This window comes from Branchiostoma belcheri, unplaced genomic scaffold (assembly GCF_001625305.1).
Source record: "Branchiostoma belcheri isolate BF01 breed outbred unplaced genomic scaffold, Haploidv18h27 scaffold20, whole genome shotgun sequence".
In the NCBI taxonomy this organism is placed as follows: domain Eukaryota; kingdom Metazoa; phylum Chordata; class Leptocardii; order Amphioxiformes; family Branchiostomatidae; genus Branchiostoma; species Branchiostoma belcheri.
Window position 1 is genome coordinate 645,327 of NW_017803491.1, and position 18,620 is coordinate 663,946.

General features: G+C 39.9%; 2 protein-coding genes across 8 annotated transcripts in view; one reads left to right on the top strand and one right to left on the bottom strand.

The window, feature by feature from the left end:
• Positions 1-12,793, bottom strand: part of LOC109469176 (estrogen-related receptor gamma-like) — a 51,377-nt gene extending 38,584 nt beyond the window's left edge. Inside the window, exon 1 of one of the 2 annotated variants that reach the window (XM_019767590.1) lies at positions 12,698-12,793. In XM_019767590.1, coding sequence (XP_019623149.1) covers positions 12,698-12,723 — 26 coding nt within the window. In that variant the 5' untranslated portion in view covers positions 12,724-12,793. Of the gene's footprint in view, positions 1-3,044; positions 3,233-12,697 lie in introns of those variants that run through there. The other variant, XM_019767594.1, reaches the window with a different exon arrangement.
• Positions 1-18,620, top strand: part of LOC109469179 (UPF0394 inner membrane protein YeeE-like) — a 33,762-nt gene that overhangs the window by 5,062 nt on the left and 10,080 nt on the right. For 3 of the 6 annotated variants that reach the window (XM_019767603.1, XM_019767604.1, XM_019767605.1), the window contains exons 2-11: positions 1,303-1,497; positions 7,114-7,197; positions 9,157-9,317; positions 11,751-11,799; positions 11,975-12,077; positions 12,730-12,844; positions 13,347-13,407; positions 14,417-14,586; positions 15,402-15,553; positions 15,872-18,411. In XM_019767603.1, the coding sequence (XP_019623162.1) occupies positions 1,303-1,497; positions 7,114-7,197; positions 9,157-9,317; positions 11,751-11,799; positions 11,975-12,077; positions 12,730-12,844; positions 13,347-13,407; positions 14,417-14,586; positions 15,402-15,553; positions 15,872-15,992 (1,211 nt within the window). In that variant the 3' untranslated portion in view covers positions 15,993-18,411. Of the gene's footprint in view, positions 1-1,269; positions 1,498-7,113; positions 7,198-9,156; positions 9,318-11,750; positions 11,800-11,974; positions 12,078-12,729; positions 12,845-13,346; positions 13,408-14,416; positions 14,587-15,401; positions 15,554-15,871; positions 18,412-18,620 lie in introns of those variants that run through there. The other 3 variants (XM_019767606.1, XM_019767607.1, XM_019767608.1) reach the window with 3 other exon arrangements.

The window sequence follows — 18,620 nt, forward strand, 5'->3', positions numbered from 1 at the left end:
GTATAACATCTGTGTCCATAATATCACCATAGGCCATAATATAGCCACCTTGAGAAAAAGTGTGCTTAAATATATTTTTACCGCAACATACCCTAGGTATGTACATTTCAGGTGTGCAGGAGTGCATACCAAAAGTATGTTGCAGTAAAAATATCTTAAAGCACACTATTTCTCAAGATGGCGATATTATGGACCCTCAGGTGATATTATGGACATGGAATCCCAGGATGTTAATGGTCGTTTCATTTTGAAAAGTTTAAAGCATAGAGAAAGTATTGCCTGGTAGCTACATTGAAAAAAAATTGTTGTTGTATACAAATGTGTCCAGACCCATACTTTAAATGTCAAATCTTAATCCAAAATTGATCAGAAGCCATAGATATCTTTTGTGTGGACCACGAAGAGATGACTATTTCCCCACAAACCATTAAAGGATAAAAAGAGTGAAGTATATTTTCAGCCAGTGCACCATTCTTCTTATGGTGATACAGAATTATTTCTGCTCAAAGGCTCCTGTGTAGGAAGTCATGCATAGGCCTTACAGGTTTCAATGTATCCATAAGCGGTTTGACAGCTAGGAATGGCACATTTTTGCTCAGCTGGTTGCACCAGATTTGAATGATGCTATGCATCAAAGATCTTTCCTCCACAATTGCACTTAGGCAGACCTCTGTCCATTTACCATGGAAATTCTGATGTAGGCTGATCGTGTAATTCATTCCTGTTGGCTGCAAGCAATCATTTGCAATCAGATTACACTCATTTTTCTAGAGGCAAAGTATTGGAAAACAGTATGCTGCTCTTTGGTGATGGTTACGTTTGCATTTTCAATAGACTATTTCTAATATTCCCACTGCAGTTGTCCCAAGCCAAATAACTTCATATCTGTGTTTGATATTTAAGTGTATTGGCCACAGTAACAAGACATGTAGTCTCCTGACAATTTTGACCTTTACGCAGTATGTAAATGAAGAGAACAATTACATGTACTACACTTTCCATGTATTCTTTTCCAGCTATCCATTGTCTGATATTGTTACAAGACAGTCCTCCACCAGCCTGCACTATCCTTTTGAATGTGATAAACCCTGCAGGAAAGAATTCATTCCAGCACCTTGTCAACACTCAATTGAACCCTTAGTGGCACCTTTATTCCTCATGGACATCCCCTTGGTTCTGAGAGGCAATGATGAATCTCTCTCCAAACTTGCCTTGACAGGCTGATGAATCTGTTTTAACCTGTCACACTTTCACGTTATTGCATTGAAGACATTACAGGTGTTTCACCTATTACTGTAATAGGGGGAGTGCACATCATGGACAACAAGGCAATGTCTCGGCAACGAGTTGCTAAGCAACAAAGCGGCAACGCAAGGAACGATGGTGACGAAAAGATAGCTGGAGACGAAGAGCTGAGTTCACGGAAGTCGGCTTTGAGCATGATAGCCTGTGTGCTGGCTGGGATTACATTTGGTTTTGCAGTGGAAAAAGGAAGAGGTAAGAATTAAAAAAAAAAGCCATTGTAATTTGATTAGAGTTGCACAGATGTTCAGGTACCCATGGGTGGGATATACATATTAGGACCTTCTGTCTTGTATTTTCTCATCATTGATTATGCGCAGGATGAGTATATGGATGACAGGTGTTAAACCCAACAATTAAGAATGGGTTGACCATATACAAAATGAAAAGAAATCTTGACCAGTTTTCTTTGTCAAATAAATGCCAGATATCAGTCCTACACATGATGACAAAATCTTTGAGAAAATGCCGGTATATGGTATTCAGTTTATATAGGGCATTTTGAGGTTACTACATTATACTTTTGCAGATTTTATTATCTACAGCTCACACTGAAACTCATGCTGACACCAGACATTATGAAGGTGCCTCTTGCTGCAAATAGGAGACATCCTTTTATGTTTTGGAGCCACATGGCTAGTGGCATGACACAAAAGTTCTCGTGCACAATGTCTGTGCTAAAAACATGCAGGGTTTTCTCGCCAGGGGCAGCTCTAGCAAAATGTGTCCCCGGGGAGTGCCAATATCTTACTCCCAAAGATTGGTGGCACGAAACCTTTGACTTCCAATATTAGATCTTTAACTGGGTACAGCAGTGATGACATGACATATGGGAAATGAGCGATGTACGTATTGCTGCAGCGGAACATACTAGTCTAGTACACGTACTCTTTTGAGAATATTTTTGGAAATGCCAAGGCAAAAGTCGTACTTCACAACCAGCTGTAAAAAATGATGGATTCATCCAGATGGTGTTAAGAACCATTGTAGAAAAACAAATCTAGTGCTTCATCAAAAAGATGTGTATCAGTAGCAATGAGGGATTATACCCAATCCGACAGAGATGCAAGTGAAAATTACACCTAATGATCATCTCCTTAAAATTTCATGGACAGGGAAATAACGTGAAAATGAAGAAAAATCACAATCAATGAGGATGACTGAGCAGAAAGCCTGCCATTTATCCCAAAATATTGGACAGGGCATATCTAGAAGTCACACTTGAACACTTTTAATGATATTGTTTTACCACAAAGCACCACAGGTATACCATAAATAAGTGAAGAGGATTTCATTGGTTAGAACATATAAAAATGATGGATCAATATCTTCATGGGTTGAATAATTCTAAGTAATCCCAACAATTTCCCTGTCTCAGCGGGAAAATTTTTATTAAAGATCAGGCATGTGTAATGTTTCTATCCTGGCTTGAATATTCAAAGAGTAACCAACCATTCAGGAAGATTTAATGCTGGCATTTGTGGAAGAAATGTTACCACAGCCATCGTAATTAGACACTTTAACACTTAATGAGCAGATCCAAACACATGTAATTACAAACATAACTTTTCTTCTGAATGGCGACAGAGATAGCAGTCCACATGGCCTGATGGGAAGGATAAATCAAGTGATAAAACAGAGTAGTAAAATCAGTTTTTTACATCAACTGTGTCTTGTGCTGCTGTGGATGTGGCCTGTGTAATAGAGGCTCGGAGAAGGTGAAAACAGTAAACTGTACTTACACAGTTACAGGGAAGTCTGCAGGGTTGGTTCAGAAGGAAGGGCAGTTTCCCTTGGTTCTAGCCAACTTCTGCTCAGAATGGAGAATGAACCTTTGGCTCCCCAATGATGCAGCTGATTGCCTATGTGGGTCGTGAACCCCTGTATATTTATCAGTGGGTCAAGGCCCAGGGAGCTGATTTATACTGGGGTGGTTTTCCCATGGGGTCATTGGCTCTGCAGTTGGGGATAGGATGCCTCCCAACATGCATTTGAAGAGATCCTCCCTCCAATTCATATACGGAGATGAGCACTACCGTCCACTATCTCTATCTGACAGGCATGAATAATGTGTATACGGGACCCACATAAATTATGTAGTAGGAAACTTGTAGAGACATGGAGTTGGCATGAACAGACTTTGATGTGTTTGTTAACCATCATCAGCGATGAAGTGGATGAGATGAAATCCCCCGCTGTCTGTACCTACATCCAGGCAGAAACGCGTACAACACAATATCTAATGTAGCTGCTCAGAGGAGATGATTGAAGTAGAGTGTATTATTAGGAATTTTAATAAGCTGACATCCCTTTGATTACCTTCCCATGAATTATACATCTCGAAATTATCTACGTCAATGAAATCAGTTGGCTAAATGATGAATAATGTTACATGATACCACAACAGCATACAAGCTTCTTCGTTTATGAATCATACATGTAATTTGGAGCTGTCAACAAAAGATGTGACATGCTCAAGGAAGGATTAGAGTGAATCGTGCACCTGTTTAATGACAGGGCTTATGAGGATCATTGGTCCTTGGATATCCCCTATTGGCCACGCTTCAGTATATGGCAAAAAGGGCTGGTGACTTCAAATAGCTCCATGCATATTTCAGCCCCTCGCGGAGTTCTCCAAAACGCAAGCTTTGTTCTGCATTAACAGCAGTTTTACACCACAGAGTAAAGTTGTCAACACGGTCTCACCCAGATAGCCCATTTATTAATAAACATGTGCTGGTTGAGAAATCTAAAATATCTGTTCAAATGCAGTATGCACCTTCTACCTATGGTTTATGAATACATGCATTTGTCATTTCTATTTGCACGAACACATATTTTTGGAGGATCTGTCACGATATGAATTTTTCTCTTGAATTAAAGGAAGAGATTAGGAGGAGCCAGAGCCATAGAGATAGCACCAGATGGTGCATGATCCAGGTTTATGCTGGTCACCTGTCTCTTCTGCTTGGCTGTGCACTGATTTGCAAGGTGTTATAAATGCATGCAAGGCCCCCAGTAAATCCACACCTAGTTGGCACTTTGAAACTTTAATTGCTACAGAAAGAGCTCCAGTCATGTACATTGGAAACCTAATCTCAATATTAATAATACAGGACCTTAAACAGTTCTCATCATGTAACATGACCCAGGCAGCTGACCTTCCATACTTTTATCAAATAGGGCTATTTACGGGCATTTAGTGGGTAATTTGTTACTCTGATATTCATTAATTACATCTTCCCCAGGTGGAATGTACCCCCTGTGGCCCTGTGAAATGGGGAGAGCACCAGAGTGATGACTTCCTTTTACAGCATCGGGTTACATGTCAATTAACCAAAGAGAACTGGGAGGGGCAGTTCTATTTCCATGACAACCACAGCCTCCCATCCAACAGTTGGTCGGGGGATGACAAAACTAAGAAAAGTTAGAACACAGCATGCTGAAGAAGAAAATAAATATCTCAGCTGAATGTATGTGTACCTTATAGATAACTAAAATGCCATGGCCGGACTGAACTCCATAAAAAAGGGTATGCAGCAGCATGGGAGCAACATACAGATTGCTGTAAAGGGCTTTGCACTTAGAGGCATGCTGTGAATGCTGCCTGACATGCTTGCATTTCAGAAAAGGAGGGGGCGGTTCTTAATTCATATAAGGAAAATGAAGCAGTGATTTAAAAGGTAGTCCCCAAGATTCTTCATATCTCGGTGTGCGGGAAAATTTTGGGGTTATACAAAGTGAACTGAACTTGAATGAACCTAATAAACTGAACTTGCAATTGGTAAATGGCATTGTCCACTAATTAATTGCCTGCATGTAATTGGAAATCTTATGTCATTGGGGACCATGTTTTATAGCATTGAATCAATGTAATGAACAAATAGAATTTGCATTGGGTTAAAAATGTGACCAAATGAAAATGTCAAATTTTAATAGGTTCAAAGAAATAATATCAGAATGTCCAATCAAGCTAAAAAGCTGATTAAACACAGTCCACTTAGATAAAACTATCAGATTTTTGGCATTTATAAATGTCCAATAAAATATGAAAATATGTTCCTGTGTCACATGAAAGTAACACTGGTTCATGGTACAGCTACTGCGCATGTCTGGCTGTAAGTAGTTGTCATCACAGAATTGCTACAGGCTACAGCTTCTGGTCTGGCATAGGAAATAACAAGTAAATGTTACATAAGGTGTTTTCAACATTGATTTGTACGAAGCAATATTATTGTAAACTTTTGAACTGTTGCTGTAAATATTGAAATGGACCAGAGATTTAATGGATTATGGTGTGTGTTAGAAAATTGCTGCAATTTCATGCCATTTAAACTTGATAATTGTTTCAAATCCTAGTGTTGTAAAATTCATGTGTCTGTCCATTTTATCTACTGCTGGTGAGCATGAATCAATAGATCTGACATTTAAAGAAAAGCAGCAAAGTTTGCAGATCTGCAGTCCACCCAGTTGTAAGCTGTTATTAAGGTTGTATACCTTTCAGTAGGGTTGGCACTTATTTGAACTGCATTATGTGCTGATGTGGTCACGGCATGTCAGGTATGGAAAGTTATGTATGGGAGATGTCCTGCTATGGCCGGTAGAACTTCACCACAGAATAATGTATTTCCCATCAAAACAAATCCAGAAGCCTGTCTAATAGTCTGGATACATGTGTGACTGGGAACTTCCAGCAAAATTGGACCATGGGCCTATTGGTATTACTGGGCATGTCTCTGACAGCTCTCATTTGCAATTTGATTGCTTTCTTGATATAATTTTTAGGCTATTGACCACTAGTCTCTATTGGATCAAGAGGAAAAACAAAGGGAATTAAGGTGGAAATATGACCAAATTTTTTGTTCACACCCTGGGCATATTTCTTAAGCCTAGTTTAATACAAGCTGTCAAGAGGAATGCTGGGGACTATCAACAATAGGTGGAGCAGAAAGTACAGCCAAGGTAAACCATCGGCATGCCCTGTTCACCATCCTGGCAGCCACATCAGGGCTGGGAAGTCATGTACACTTTAAACACTCCACGTACGACCACTCTGATTTTCTCCAGAACAGGGAAGACATTGTGGCATCTTCCGTATATTGTTACATACATGGAAGGATGATTACTGAAGGAACAGGGAACGAAGTGGTCTTTTCTAGTGTGTCAGTAAGAAAAAAAAGCCAATGTATTTTTGGCCAGCTGCAGCAGGCATAATATCATTGAAATGCAAAGTAAAAATATTAGAACAGCCAATTCATATCCAGATACCTCTTTTTAATTTTTCATTTAAGTCAATTTTTTTTAACAATATATTTTTAAACCTGGCTGATATTTTTGGTAACCATTAGCTATTACATGTATGAACACTATACCAAAAAAAAAAAAAACAGTTTGCATTGTTTGTGGCAAAAGTTTTTTTTTGTGTGTGTTCTCCTACTGACACATTTTCCCACAAGGGCTGAATCCCAGGATCTTACTTCTGACTGATGTAGCTGGCAGCTCAATCTCTTATCCATTGAGCCTTACATCATGATGTTACACTTCTGTAGGTGCTGGTCAGATCCTTTGAAAGCCACAGTGGTACAAGAAGAAAGTGATGCCAGAACTTTACCTGAAGATAAATGCTTAGACTCCTTTGTTTCTGGGTTGTCCTCCTGAAGTCCCCAGATGGTGATCTAGCTTTTAAGTGGTACAAATGAGGCTGATGAGCCATCCATCTGTAATTAAGGGAAAGTATTGGCCTCCTACTGACACCAATGATGGAGCATGTTCCAAATCACTAACAGCTTGTTGTCTGATTTCCCTGGGCAGTGTTTGAGCCGGCCGCTGTCCGAGGCCAGATGAGCTTCAGCCGTTTCATCATGTTGAAGATGTTCCTTTCGGCAGTGGCAACAGGTGGGTATGAATGATGGTGTAGGATGCCCCTGATCGATCCTCCTCCAATGCTGATTGATGGAACTATCTGTGAGGAGAGCTGCTTCACACATGGGGACACTCAGGCAGGCCACCCAGGTGTTAGGTTTCCAAAAGTTGCACTAGTGTACCGTATTGGTTTACCCTCTGTCAGAGGGTGTGCTAAAATGAGTACAATGTTACACAAAATAGAAGGGAAGATAAATGGATGGAGATTATTTTTGGAAATGTGTATGTTCTTCCTAAATCTGTTGGCTAAGTCCTGTAATTTCAGATGCATAGGAACAGAAACTGAGGAACATCCTGGCTGTTGAGATACATGAGGTAGTGTAATATATCAAAGTGTAGGCTGGAAGGAATGAAACATAGACCTTGGCTGTTCTAAGGAGATATGTGATTCTTAGCCAGTGGCAGAGTAATATTTTGGACTTGATAATAGAAACAAAAAACAGCGAGCAGATTATTATTGGAATGAGCAGAGCACTTTGGACTAATGCCTCTGACCATTTACAGCTTAGAGGTACATATCCAATCTTTTGTCACAAACTTCTCTGTTACAAAGCGGATCATAATGACCCCCAGCGGGGGTCTTCACGCTTCGTTAAAAATTGAAAAATCTCAATATTTTAGACGAAATCTTGAGATCTTATGAGACAATATTGAGATTTTTTATGACAATCTCCAGATCTTTCAGAAAATCTTAAGATGAAAAGAAAAGGTCTCAAGATCTTTCCAAATGTTTTCAAAGTATATTGAGATTTTTCCATAGCATCTCGAGATGCTTTAAGAAATATCAAGATTTTTAAAGCAATCTTGAAAAAACGTGAGATCTTTTAAACAATCTTGATATTTTTTAAAGCATCTCGAGATGCTTTGGAAAAATCTCAAGATACTTTGAAAACATTTGGAAAGATCTTGAGACCTTTTATTTTCATCTCAAGATTTTCTGAAAGATCTGGAGATTGTCATGAACAATCTCAAGATTGTCTTATAAGATCTCAAGATTTCGTCTAAAATATTGAGATCTTTAGAATGAATCTTGAGATTTTTCAATTTTAACGAAGCGTGAAGACCCCCGCTGGGGGTCATTATAATCCGCTATGTAACAGAGAAGTTTTTGACAAAAGATTGGATATGTACCTCTAAGCTGTAAATAGTCAGAGGCATTAGTCCAAAGTGCTCTGCTCATTCCAATAATAATCTGCTCGGTGTTAAAAGTATTATTAAATGTTGATACCACAGGCATACAGGTTCATCTTACTAGTAGTTGCAGCAGTTTCTTTGGTCTCGTCTTGGTGTTAAAACAAAATTGAAAATAATGTAAGAGTCAAAATATATCTGAAACACTTTTTTGTCTGTTCTAGTTTGAGAAATTCTAAATTCCTTTGCTTTTGAAGGAAAGATCGACAAATGGGTGGAAGTAAAATTATCAGTCATAGTAGTGAAGTCCACTCCAAGTGTTGCAACAGTTGGAGCAGACTGAAACCTTAGAAGGATTGATCTAGGCTAGATAATCTGGACTGGTTAGAAACCATATGAAAAATCAATTTTGCTTTGATTTTATTCTGCAATTTGTGGACCTTTGCACACCTGTCACATCCTTCATCCCATTGCATGTTAGGAACCAAAACATCAAATAAATCAGGCGTCTCCCTGCCAGGTCTTCTGCACCTCTAGCATGTGCTTAATCTCTACAGATGGATTAGTACCTAATCCATGTAAAAACATGTCTCTGTGTAGTGCAAAATGGAAAATGTGTGACTAACAGTATTTTTCTCTTGGGATTGCCATAGACTACTAGAAAGTATCTTTTATTCTCCCAATTGTATTAAGCTTCAATCATGTATTTTGCCATTGGAGAACTATAAGATCATTGAATTTCATGTTTAAAGTATTATAGTACTAAGTTTACACAGTTCTCTTTGTTTTTTTGCCACCCAGGCATGGTGGGTATGTCAATTGTGAGCATGCTTCCATTTGGCAAGCCCAAGTTTGACCAAATGAGGGTGAGGTTCTTCAGGAAGTTTGTGGGGAAGAGAGGAGTCCTGGCAGCTGGGCTGGGTGGATTCATACACGGTGTGGGGATGACAATCTGTGCATCTGTGAGTTCTGTTATACTTATAGCTCAGACAAAAGTATTGTGTAATAGTAATTAGCAGTTGATTTAATTCTGGAACAAAACATTGATGTTTCTACTTAGCTTGACATATAGATCCCTACTATCTTAAGCTTGGTAGCTGATGAAATCAAATTAATCATGTATCTATGTATGCAAATCTGAAATGCACTTGGTATGGATATTGAAGGTACTGCAGACAATTTGCTGAAGAGAGTTGTGGTATGTTGATGTCACATTATTTGAACACACCTTTGCCTACATTGCTTCAGAGACCTTCAGCATCTAGATCTAGATTTGAAAAGAACAAACAGAAGCATGAACAAATGGAAGAGATTTGAAGATTGATGTAAAGTTGAAAAATGAGCTGGGACTGACCAGTAACATTTACTTTGACACATAGTTGTCATGGAGAAATTAATTTTGCTTTTGCTTTCTTTGTACCAAATGTTTTATTTCAATTCAATGACTAATATTTGGTTTGCAAATCTGTTGAAACAACAACAATATGTATGCTTGAAAAGATGGCTATAGTTCAATCAAACATGTGGATTCAGCACCAAGGACAGCAAGAATCATGTTGTCCATAAAGTTGTTGATGAATGAAATTCTAATATTATGAGTAGGGTGTGGATGTAAGCCCTGGCTATGTCTTATCACTTTTTCATAAGGTTTAGGCATAGAATTGAGGTTGTATACTGGGACTAGATAAAGGCGTCCAGCCAGCAAATGGACTCTAGACCCAGCTGGTTCTGCTGTTGCCCTTCATAATGTAGTGTATTGTAAAATCTGAATATCAATTATGTGGAAGGTCTGTTTGTAGTCTTGTTTCTGCCTGATTTCAACAAGTGTAACTCCCTACAATATCGTGTATTCCTTCAGATTCTCAGCTTACAGGTCTAGTCTATGGTACGCAAACATAAATGGCTAGGCTGCATTTATAGATACTAAATGTATTGCAGACATGAAAAGTATCCATATGTGTTGCCACTCATGCATATTCCAAAGACCAACCCAGCACTGCTGAATAATGTCAATAAGATAAGAATCTTTTTTAATATAATGCATCACTGAATATGGCATCTACTGTATACCAGTTTTGCACAGAACAACTGGTTGGTATATTGGAGCAGCAAAAAGTTACCATTACATCTGAGCTGGAATGCAGCAAAATAGCTCAACCACTCTTGTTGCTATTAGGGCATTACTCGTACAACAAACTCATGTATCAGATTGTGCATGGTTCAATCATCTTGTTCTGTTTGAAGTGTGATCATAAGAGCTGTCACCTCTCCTGCCCATCAGATGTTGAAACATTGACCTAATTCAGTGGAAGCACCATCATTCTCATTTAGGTTACCCCAGATGATGCGGAACAGAGGTACTTAACAAGATTACAAATAAATTGTTCTTCATCATGACACCCTAACTGATTAATTCTGCATAAGCCGGAGCATGTCTTGTACATGTGAAGATTACAAACTGACCTATTTCGATGAGAAACTGAGCAGTTAGATACTTTTTGTTCCATTATAAACAAAGCCATCTGTACAAAAAATGCTGAAATGAAGTTTGATAACCACTACAAATAGATAGTAGCCAGCATCAAATATATGTTTACACAGGGATCATTTCTTGCATCTTAACATAGGGGAAATCATACATTTTGTTGGTTTTTCCCTTCACAACCTTTTAATTTGGTTTACAAATGTATTGAAATAAGAACAATGTGAATGTTTCAAAAGATGGCCATAGTTCAATTAAAAAGAACTAACATGTGGATTCAGCACCAAGGACAGGGCAAGATTCATACCAGCAAAATGTTTCGAAACCCAAATGGCAGGCTTTCAAGTATAGAAAACGATTCCATAACAATGTTCCAGGATGCTACAGACATAAGGTACAATACCAGTATCACAATGTCTCTACCCAGGATAGCCAAATCCTTTGCACTCAGCTAGTGAGAACCGAGTGTGCTTGCACACGAATGGCTTATGCAGCACAACAAATGGTAATTTGATTCGACAGAAGTATGTCTAATGCACGGAAACGAAAAGGGGACCATGATTTTATCAACAGAATCTAGCATGGCAGCTGATCAGAGCTACTTACCTCCACTCTTATGATTTGTGCATTGTTAAACTTGCCTCAATGCAGAATTATGAGCACAGCATTAGCAATATGGTCACATCTTACCAAGAACAGGGACTTGTGCTGGTGGCAGATTAACTTCATATTTACGATACTTTAAGCATGTTTTGCTGCCCTGCAGCTTCTCGCTAAGCAGATTTTGATAGGAACCCATTTATGATAGCGCTAGCCAAATACTAATATGGGAATTCACATGGGAGGAAAAGGGATGTTGGTGGGAGAAGCATCTGGATAAAGGTCCATTTACCTTTCCCCTGTGTTGTCGCAGTGCCCAGGGGTGCTGTACATCCAACTGGGGACAGGAACGCCCAACGCAGGTACGCAGACATGTGCAGATATCCGGCTTCTCTTATTACACTTTGATTGAATGATTCCGGATAATGACATTTGCAATTTCTTCCTTTTTGGATGGTACCAAAATGTTTTCCAATGTGTGAACAAATTTTGCCTAATGGGCAAATAGGTAAATGGCTTTCTATGTGTTCTTTCCAGTGCTAACACTCTGCGGAGCGCTGTCAGGAGCCTTTCTGTACGGCATGGTTGAGCTGACGGTGGTCAGACTCTCAAAACCCGGTGCCGTCGCCTGCAGCAACACGTAATTACCCACATACACTTCTGCAGCACTTTGTCCATTGCACAGCATCATCTTGCAGTAAATATTAATCCGCAAAAAAGCTCTCAGCGCCTGCATGAGTATTTTCATTCATAATGTGCGTAATAGTGCCACAATATATTATGGCACTGACCAACTATCGGCGGAAAATGGATTTCAGTCCGGCAGAAAATGGATATTTCTGAATGATAGGCCATCCATTCTGGGGTAGAGTAGCAAGTTTGGCCGTTTGGCCGTTACTGCAAGTATAGAGATCGGGGCATCTAAGTGCCCACTGTCCACTTTGCTTGTTGCGGACATTGCCAGGTTTTGGCATTGATGGATGCATAGAGATGGTCTGAATAAATATGCAACAAGGAGGGCAGTCCTGGTGTTAAAAGGTTGAAAAGGGGCACACAATCTGTTCCCACAAGAGATGAAGATACCCGAAAGCCCTGCCCCTATTCCTCTGGGAAAATTGCCACAGGAGGCTTTACATTACAGCAGATTAAATCACGTCTTTTTACAAGTTTTCCATAAAATCAAGGTATTTCCACTGCAAACTAGCAAAGAAAGTGAGTAGCAACTCAACGGTGAAAAAGAATGGAACAAAGTTGACTCACCTCTCGTACGGATGCATGTGTTCCATCTTTAGGCTGGATCAGTTCCTTGGTACCCCCTACTTTGTCGCTGCACTGCCCATTGCTGCAATGTTGGCAACCTGCGTCTTCGCACTGGAGCTTTTCCAGCCCTGGGGGTCCGATCTGACGGTAAGCAGCAGTCACTCCACAGTCCTTTCTGTGCTGAGGCTATTAGAGGATTGAGATTGTTGCTCAGCTGCCTCACTGATATCCCATTACCATAACGCGTGGATGGTAAGGGTCACTGCTCCCAGCTTCTCGGCTGTGCTGTTGCATGCCCACCCTGCATGTGATCAATAGACTGTGGCGCCTGTTAGCTTTTGATTTCCTCAATCCTGGCTTTGGGTCTACACTGGTAACTTGTGCTCTTTTGTGGCAAGTAAAGAGTCATTATTACCTCATTTGCTGGTGAACCTGAGCCTAAAGTACCAAGGGAGAACCAATCAACTACCTGGCATAAGTGAAGCCTTCCTCTCTTTTCTACTTGTGATTCCCAGTCATGACATGCAGCCAATTAGATGTAAGAGACTAGTTTGAGTGCATGCAATCCATTACAATTTTATGCAAAAAGCCTCATCCTTCATTCACATGGAGAGTATTGAAATTGATAATTTCCCTTTGATATTTGCAGCAGCCCAACAGTGCGGTAGCATCTGCCCTGGAGCTACGGGCATGGCCACCGTATCTGTCAGGTGCGTATCACCAATGTCACTGGCACTGGTCCCCTTCCATTCTTTATGGGATTACATTATATTTTTCAATTCATCAGTTTTTCCTTTGCAGCAAAGGACATTGTGGTCTGGCAGAAGCCATTAGGTTGGAGAGCGTTCCAGGTAGCTTTATCTAGGTTAATCTACACGAGGACCCCACTTCAATTTGCTGAGCACACTCCAAAGTTACAAAGGAGGTAGTTCTAAATTATTCAAGATTAGTCACTAAGCACATTGGGGAAAAAGTTTTAGGAATAATTATGAGGGGAAAAGCACATTTATCATACAAATAGGAAGGCTCCACAGTTAAATTGGCAGATGAGAATATTAAATGAGAAAACTCAGCCTGCCTGCAGTTAGCAATAGGGGAGCTCGCTGGGGTAATAACTGTGTCTTAAAAGCTCTATAAAGATGTGGCATCCTGGCCCAGAAACATTATGAAGTCTTAAGGTAAAAACTTGGTAAAGTTCGTCATGGAGTGTCAATTGCTACACAAAAATTATCAAAAAAATGTGATGTAGGTTTAATGTGATGGTGATGGGATGAGGTACTCTAAACTCTTGGGATTGCTGTTTGAGGTGATGTTATGTGTGTTTAAACATGCAACAAATGTCAGGGGAGATGACACAATTCTTTTATAACAAGAATGTTTTACCAAATATGTAACTTTCTACTGTAAGTATATATATTACAAAGAAGTAAAGTTAGTCCTGGTATACTGGCATTGACATTGACATGGTCAGCATTCGTCCTGCATGAGACTGTGATTTCAGCACCAAGGACAGCCCCACTGGGACATGAGCAATCAACCATGTACTTGTCATGTGATTATCTGGCATAAATGACAAGAAAGAAGCTGCCATTCACTTCTTATTTGTGTGCATGATGTGCAGGACAAATGTCAGCAAAGTAAACCTTTAGTTATTTGGTTAGTAAAAACGTTATTAGACATGTACTGACAACTCCCCTCCCACCTGTCTGGTGAGTGCAGGCATGTTGGCAGGCAGTGTGCAGGGTGTGTTAGTCCTGACCCTGGGGGACGTCATTGGCAGCAGCACCAGCTATGCAGCTCTGGCCTCCCTTGTCCTGGTCACTGAGAAGATGGAGAGACTGTCGCCCTACCTCAGGAGCTACAAGAGGAGTCCAGCAGCTTGGGCACAGGTACCAGAATCCCCTTTGTTCTGTAAAGATCGTGTTTTATCCTGTCATACAAGTGACTGTGCAGAACATCACTGTGAAACTTTGACTTTGGTTCTCCATCAAGAATATATATCATAACAGTAGCCATCACTAACAGTGATGCAATCTAATGATACAATCTGATGTGTACAATTAACACTGATTTATTCGCCTGATATGTGAAAAAGTCGAGATACAAAGTGTGATGTGTAATATATATTGCATTCATACGTGGAAAACACTTCTGCTTCCAATCTGAAGTTATAAGGTTTGAGCTCAGACTGAAAATACTACTGAAAGGCACACCAGTCCCTTCTGCACAAAACCTCTTTTAACCAGCTAGTTGCACAGTTGCAAAAACTTTCTATGGTTAAGAAATCAGGCTTTCAAGGGAATCCACAGCCTAATTATTTGCTATATAATAAGAAATGTCCCTTTGTTATCTCAGTACTATGGGGATAAGAAGAAGAAATGGGTTGAAATAAGTTGTTAGAAAATGGATATCTCAGGTCATGACTGGGTCTCTACTCCTTTGCCCTTTCTAGCAAGTGATTTTATTTCTATTCCCTTTGCACTTCTGGTGCCTGAATTCTGCACATACGAATAAAGTATCGTCAAACTACACACTGAGGCATGGCAGATGTTACTAAAGGATGGTTGAAGAACATTTTATCCCTAATTCCATGTTCACCTGAATAAAACAGTAGACTGAATATTGAAGAAATTTGCAAATCTAAGGTTTGAATGATAACCAAGTAATTACCACAAATAATATCTGTACCATTGTATGTCCCCAGGTTCTGTTCTGTTTGTCATCAGTCCTGGGTGGGTTCTTGTCAGCATCCTTCTCTGGGGCTTATGGTACTGTACCTGGAGTGACAGGCCTGGCAGCTTACCTGGGTGGAGTCATCATGGTCTTTGGGGCCAGGACTGCATCAGGGTGCACAAGGTGGCTGTCTTTTCAGAATCAAAATTAACCTATAGGTTCATCAGCACCTGGTTTGAATCATTTTTCAGACTATCCATTGTGTTAAATGGAGTGTTTTGATATGTGTTGTATAAGTGCAAATAATACCCACACAAGATAAAACAGTTGTACATGGGTTGAAAAACTCAATCACATTTCTTCTCAATTTTGCCAAGTTAGCGCAAGTTTAAGTTTACCCAAGCTGTCCTTATAGATTTTTGGATGGATATAATACTGTTGTCTTTAGATACTGGAAAGGAAGGAATTCACTGTTTTCAGCTCTTGCTGATTTCTTTCCAGTGGCCATGGTCTGTCTGGAAGTGGGATCCTGTTCCTGTTGTCCTTTGTGGTGCTGCCTGCCATGTACCTGGGAGGGGTGCTGACTGCTGCAGTCATGTCAGTACTACAGGGGCAGGTGTAGCACCCACATCTGGTCTGGCTACACAGTAGGATTCACACTGCATTTCTTTAAGATTGCAGGAACCTATGCTGTCAGATGATAGGTCGAAAAAGGTTGTTCTGAACCATTTTAGCCAATAGCACAAGTGTGTACCTGGTACAATATTACACAAGAGCAGATGATGTGATTGAATATGTATTTTTGTATACACATATACATATACATACTGTATATATTATACACTAACCTATATTTTAGCTAAGAATTATATACTAAACTCTTATAGTTATACTTAAGTGTTTATACCAAACATCAACCTGAGAATTTTATCAAAACTTAAGATGTCTTTATAAGTGCAGACTGAAACGAAGTGCGAGCAGTTGGAGGACTTGGAGCTGAAATTATTTTCTTGCCACAGACAAATTTCCAAGTATTTCCTAATTGACAATCATCAGACACCAAAGACAAATGAACTCATGTATCAGGACCTGTGTTGATCCAAAATAAAATACATGACCAGAAAAGTGTTTGGCTTTTACATTTCTCAATTATGTAATTACAAAATCTATCAAAATTTTACATTCTGTTCTTTTATTCAGTTTGTGAGAATTTCCAGTCATTGAAATCTTTTCAAGCTGGACCATTTTGTTTGGCAAACTTAGTATTGTTGACCCAATCTTCATTCCGCCTGGAACCCAAACCCCTTCCATACCCTCTTGTTAATGCATTCATACTTCCATTGCTTGGTCATTTTGAACCTCAATGCGAGTCCATTTATCTCTTGGTTCCTTTCCAAACAATAAAAAAGAAAAGAGCTTTCAAGACTGTTAGAAATATTGAGTAATATGACTGTCATAGAGTTGAACAATTTCCTAGAGCAAAGGCGTATACTAGATGAGAGGAAATTGAACATAACAATAATCATGTATCTTACATGTATGTCATGTAGATTCATCCCAATCAGATATTGTTACCCAGAGGCATATCATCCATAAGGGGTAAGACATTTTATTACTCCATATGTTCCTATTTTTTCTCCTCACATCAGATATTGGAAAGCAGAGAGTGAAGTTTTATTGGGAGCTGTTTAGACAGAAGCAGTGTTGCTTTCAGTGGATGTCCCTGGCAGCTGTCTTGCAGCCAAGCACAATAGTGAAAAGGGCAGAGTTGTTTTGCTGGCGGCAAGGTGAAGTTCTGACAATATCTGAGGCTATCGAGGCAATAGAACTTCTTTGGAAGAAGTTTGACGAGGGAACAACATAGGTTCATCAGATGGACAGGGTGCTGGTTTAATGTAGATGTGAGAATCTGTCTCTGTCAGTGAGGAGCTGATATTTATTGTGCTCTGTGTATATTGTGTCCTTGAAGTGGAAACTGTTAGACCGAAGTTTCTGTATACTAGGTGTTTTTTCTCTACACTCAGGTAGGGTAGCGTTGGCAGAACATACTATGCCTGTGCAAAACCTGTGATGTATTGCACATAGCACTTCGACAGAATGTCTCGTTTAAAGTAGTGTTCATGTATTTAAGGATGACATCCCATAAGTAGTTTGCATAAAATCTGCAACGGGCAAACTTCTGATGCAATATTAAATCCAATGAAAACCATAAAAAAATCTGGGTTTCGCACAAGTGCAGTGCGTTATGTCAACATGTTAGGTAGGGTAGACCTGTCAGGAATGTGTATGCTTCAGTATTAACTGGTGATAGTACTTGCCTCAGATATATCCAATCTATTCTTGTAACAAAGGTATATTTTTCAGTGTTGCTGAAAGATGTTAAAATGTTTTTACAAATACATGTGCCTCCAAGTAAATTGTCTTTCCATTGTCCTCTCTGTTAAGGATAAGTAGATTCTAGATATGGCTGACTACCTTTGAAAAGACAGATAGCCTGGGCATGGAAATGGCCATACAGTGGGCATGATGATGTATTGATATATTGCACCTTCATCCACATCTCAACGGTAGATGGGAGCCTACCAAGCTCAAAAGTTAGTAAGGGCCATTTAGCAGACCGATTCTGGCTCCATTATTACATTACAAAATTTGGGGTGATTAATTCTCCCTCTATGCAAACTGGCCAATGGATAGTGGTTCATCTCATCTCTGCAGGTTAGTGCTCCCCTGTGGTGGCCACAGACTGCCTGTCTGCGTCAGTAGGCCCATTCCCACACCTCCCTCAAGACTGGGAAGTAAACCATGCTTGTGGCATCCCTGCCTCACTGTGTACACAATAGCTTTAAAAGCATTTTTGAAGGTCAGGCACCCTTTCTATTAAAGGGTGGTGGATGCTAAGCCCTGGCTTGACACCCGGGAGGCACCCTGCATGGGAATGAAGACCTAACATCTATAACGCTATCAGGGATGACCAGCTGAGCGGAAATGATGGATCCATCCAAACCTCACTTTTCCAGCCCTGGAAAATACAAGCATGCCTTGATTATCAGTAGAAACTTAAGGTACAGGTTGCAAAATTTCCCCTTCAGCTGCAATAAAGGAAGTGGTTAGAATTCCAGTACATCAAAACAAAGGCCACACCTGCTGGCACTGGAACTGGGGGAAACACCATGACTTGTTTGTCGAGACAATTATCAATTCAGCCAACACGTGCTGTGCAGAAAAGATAAGGCAGCCCAGAGGGATAGGG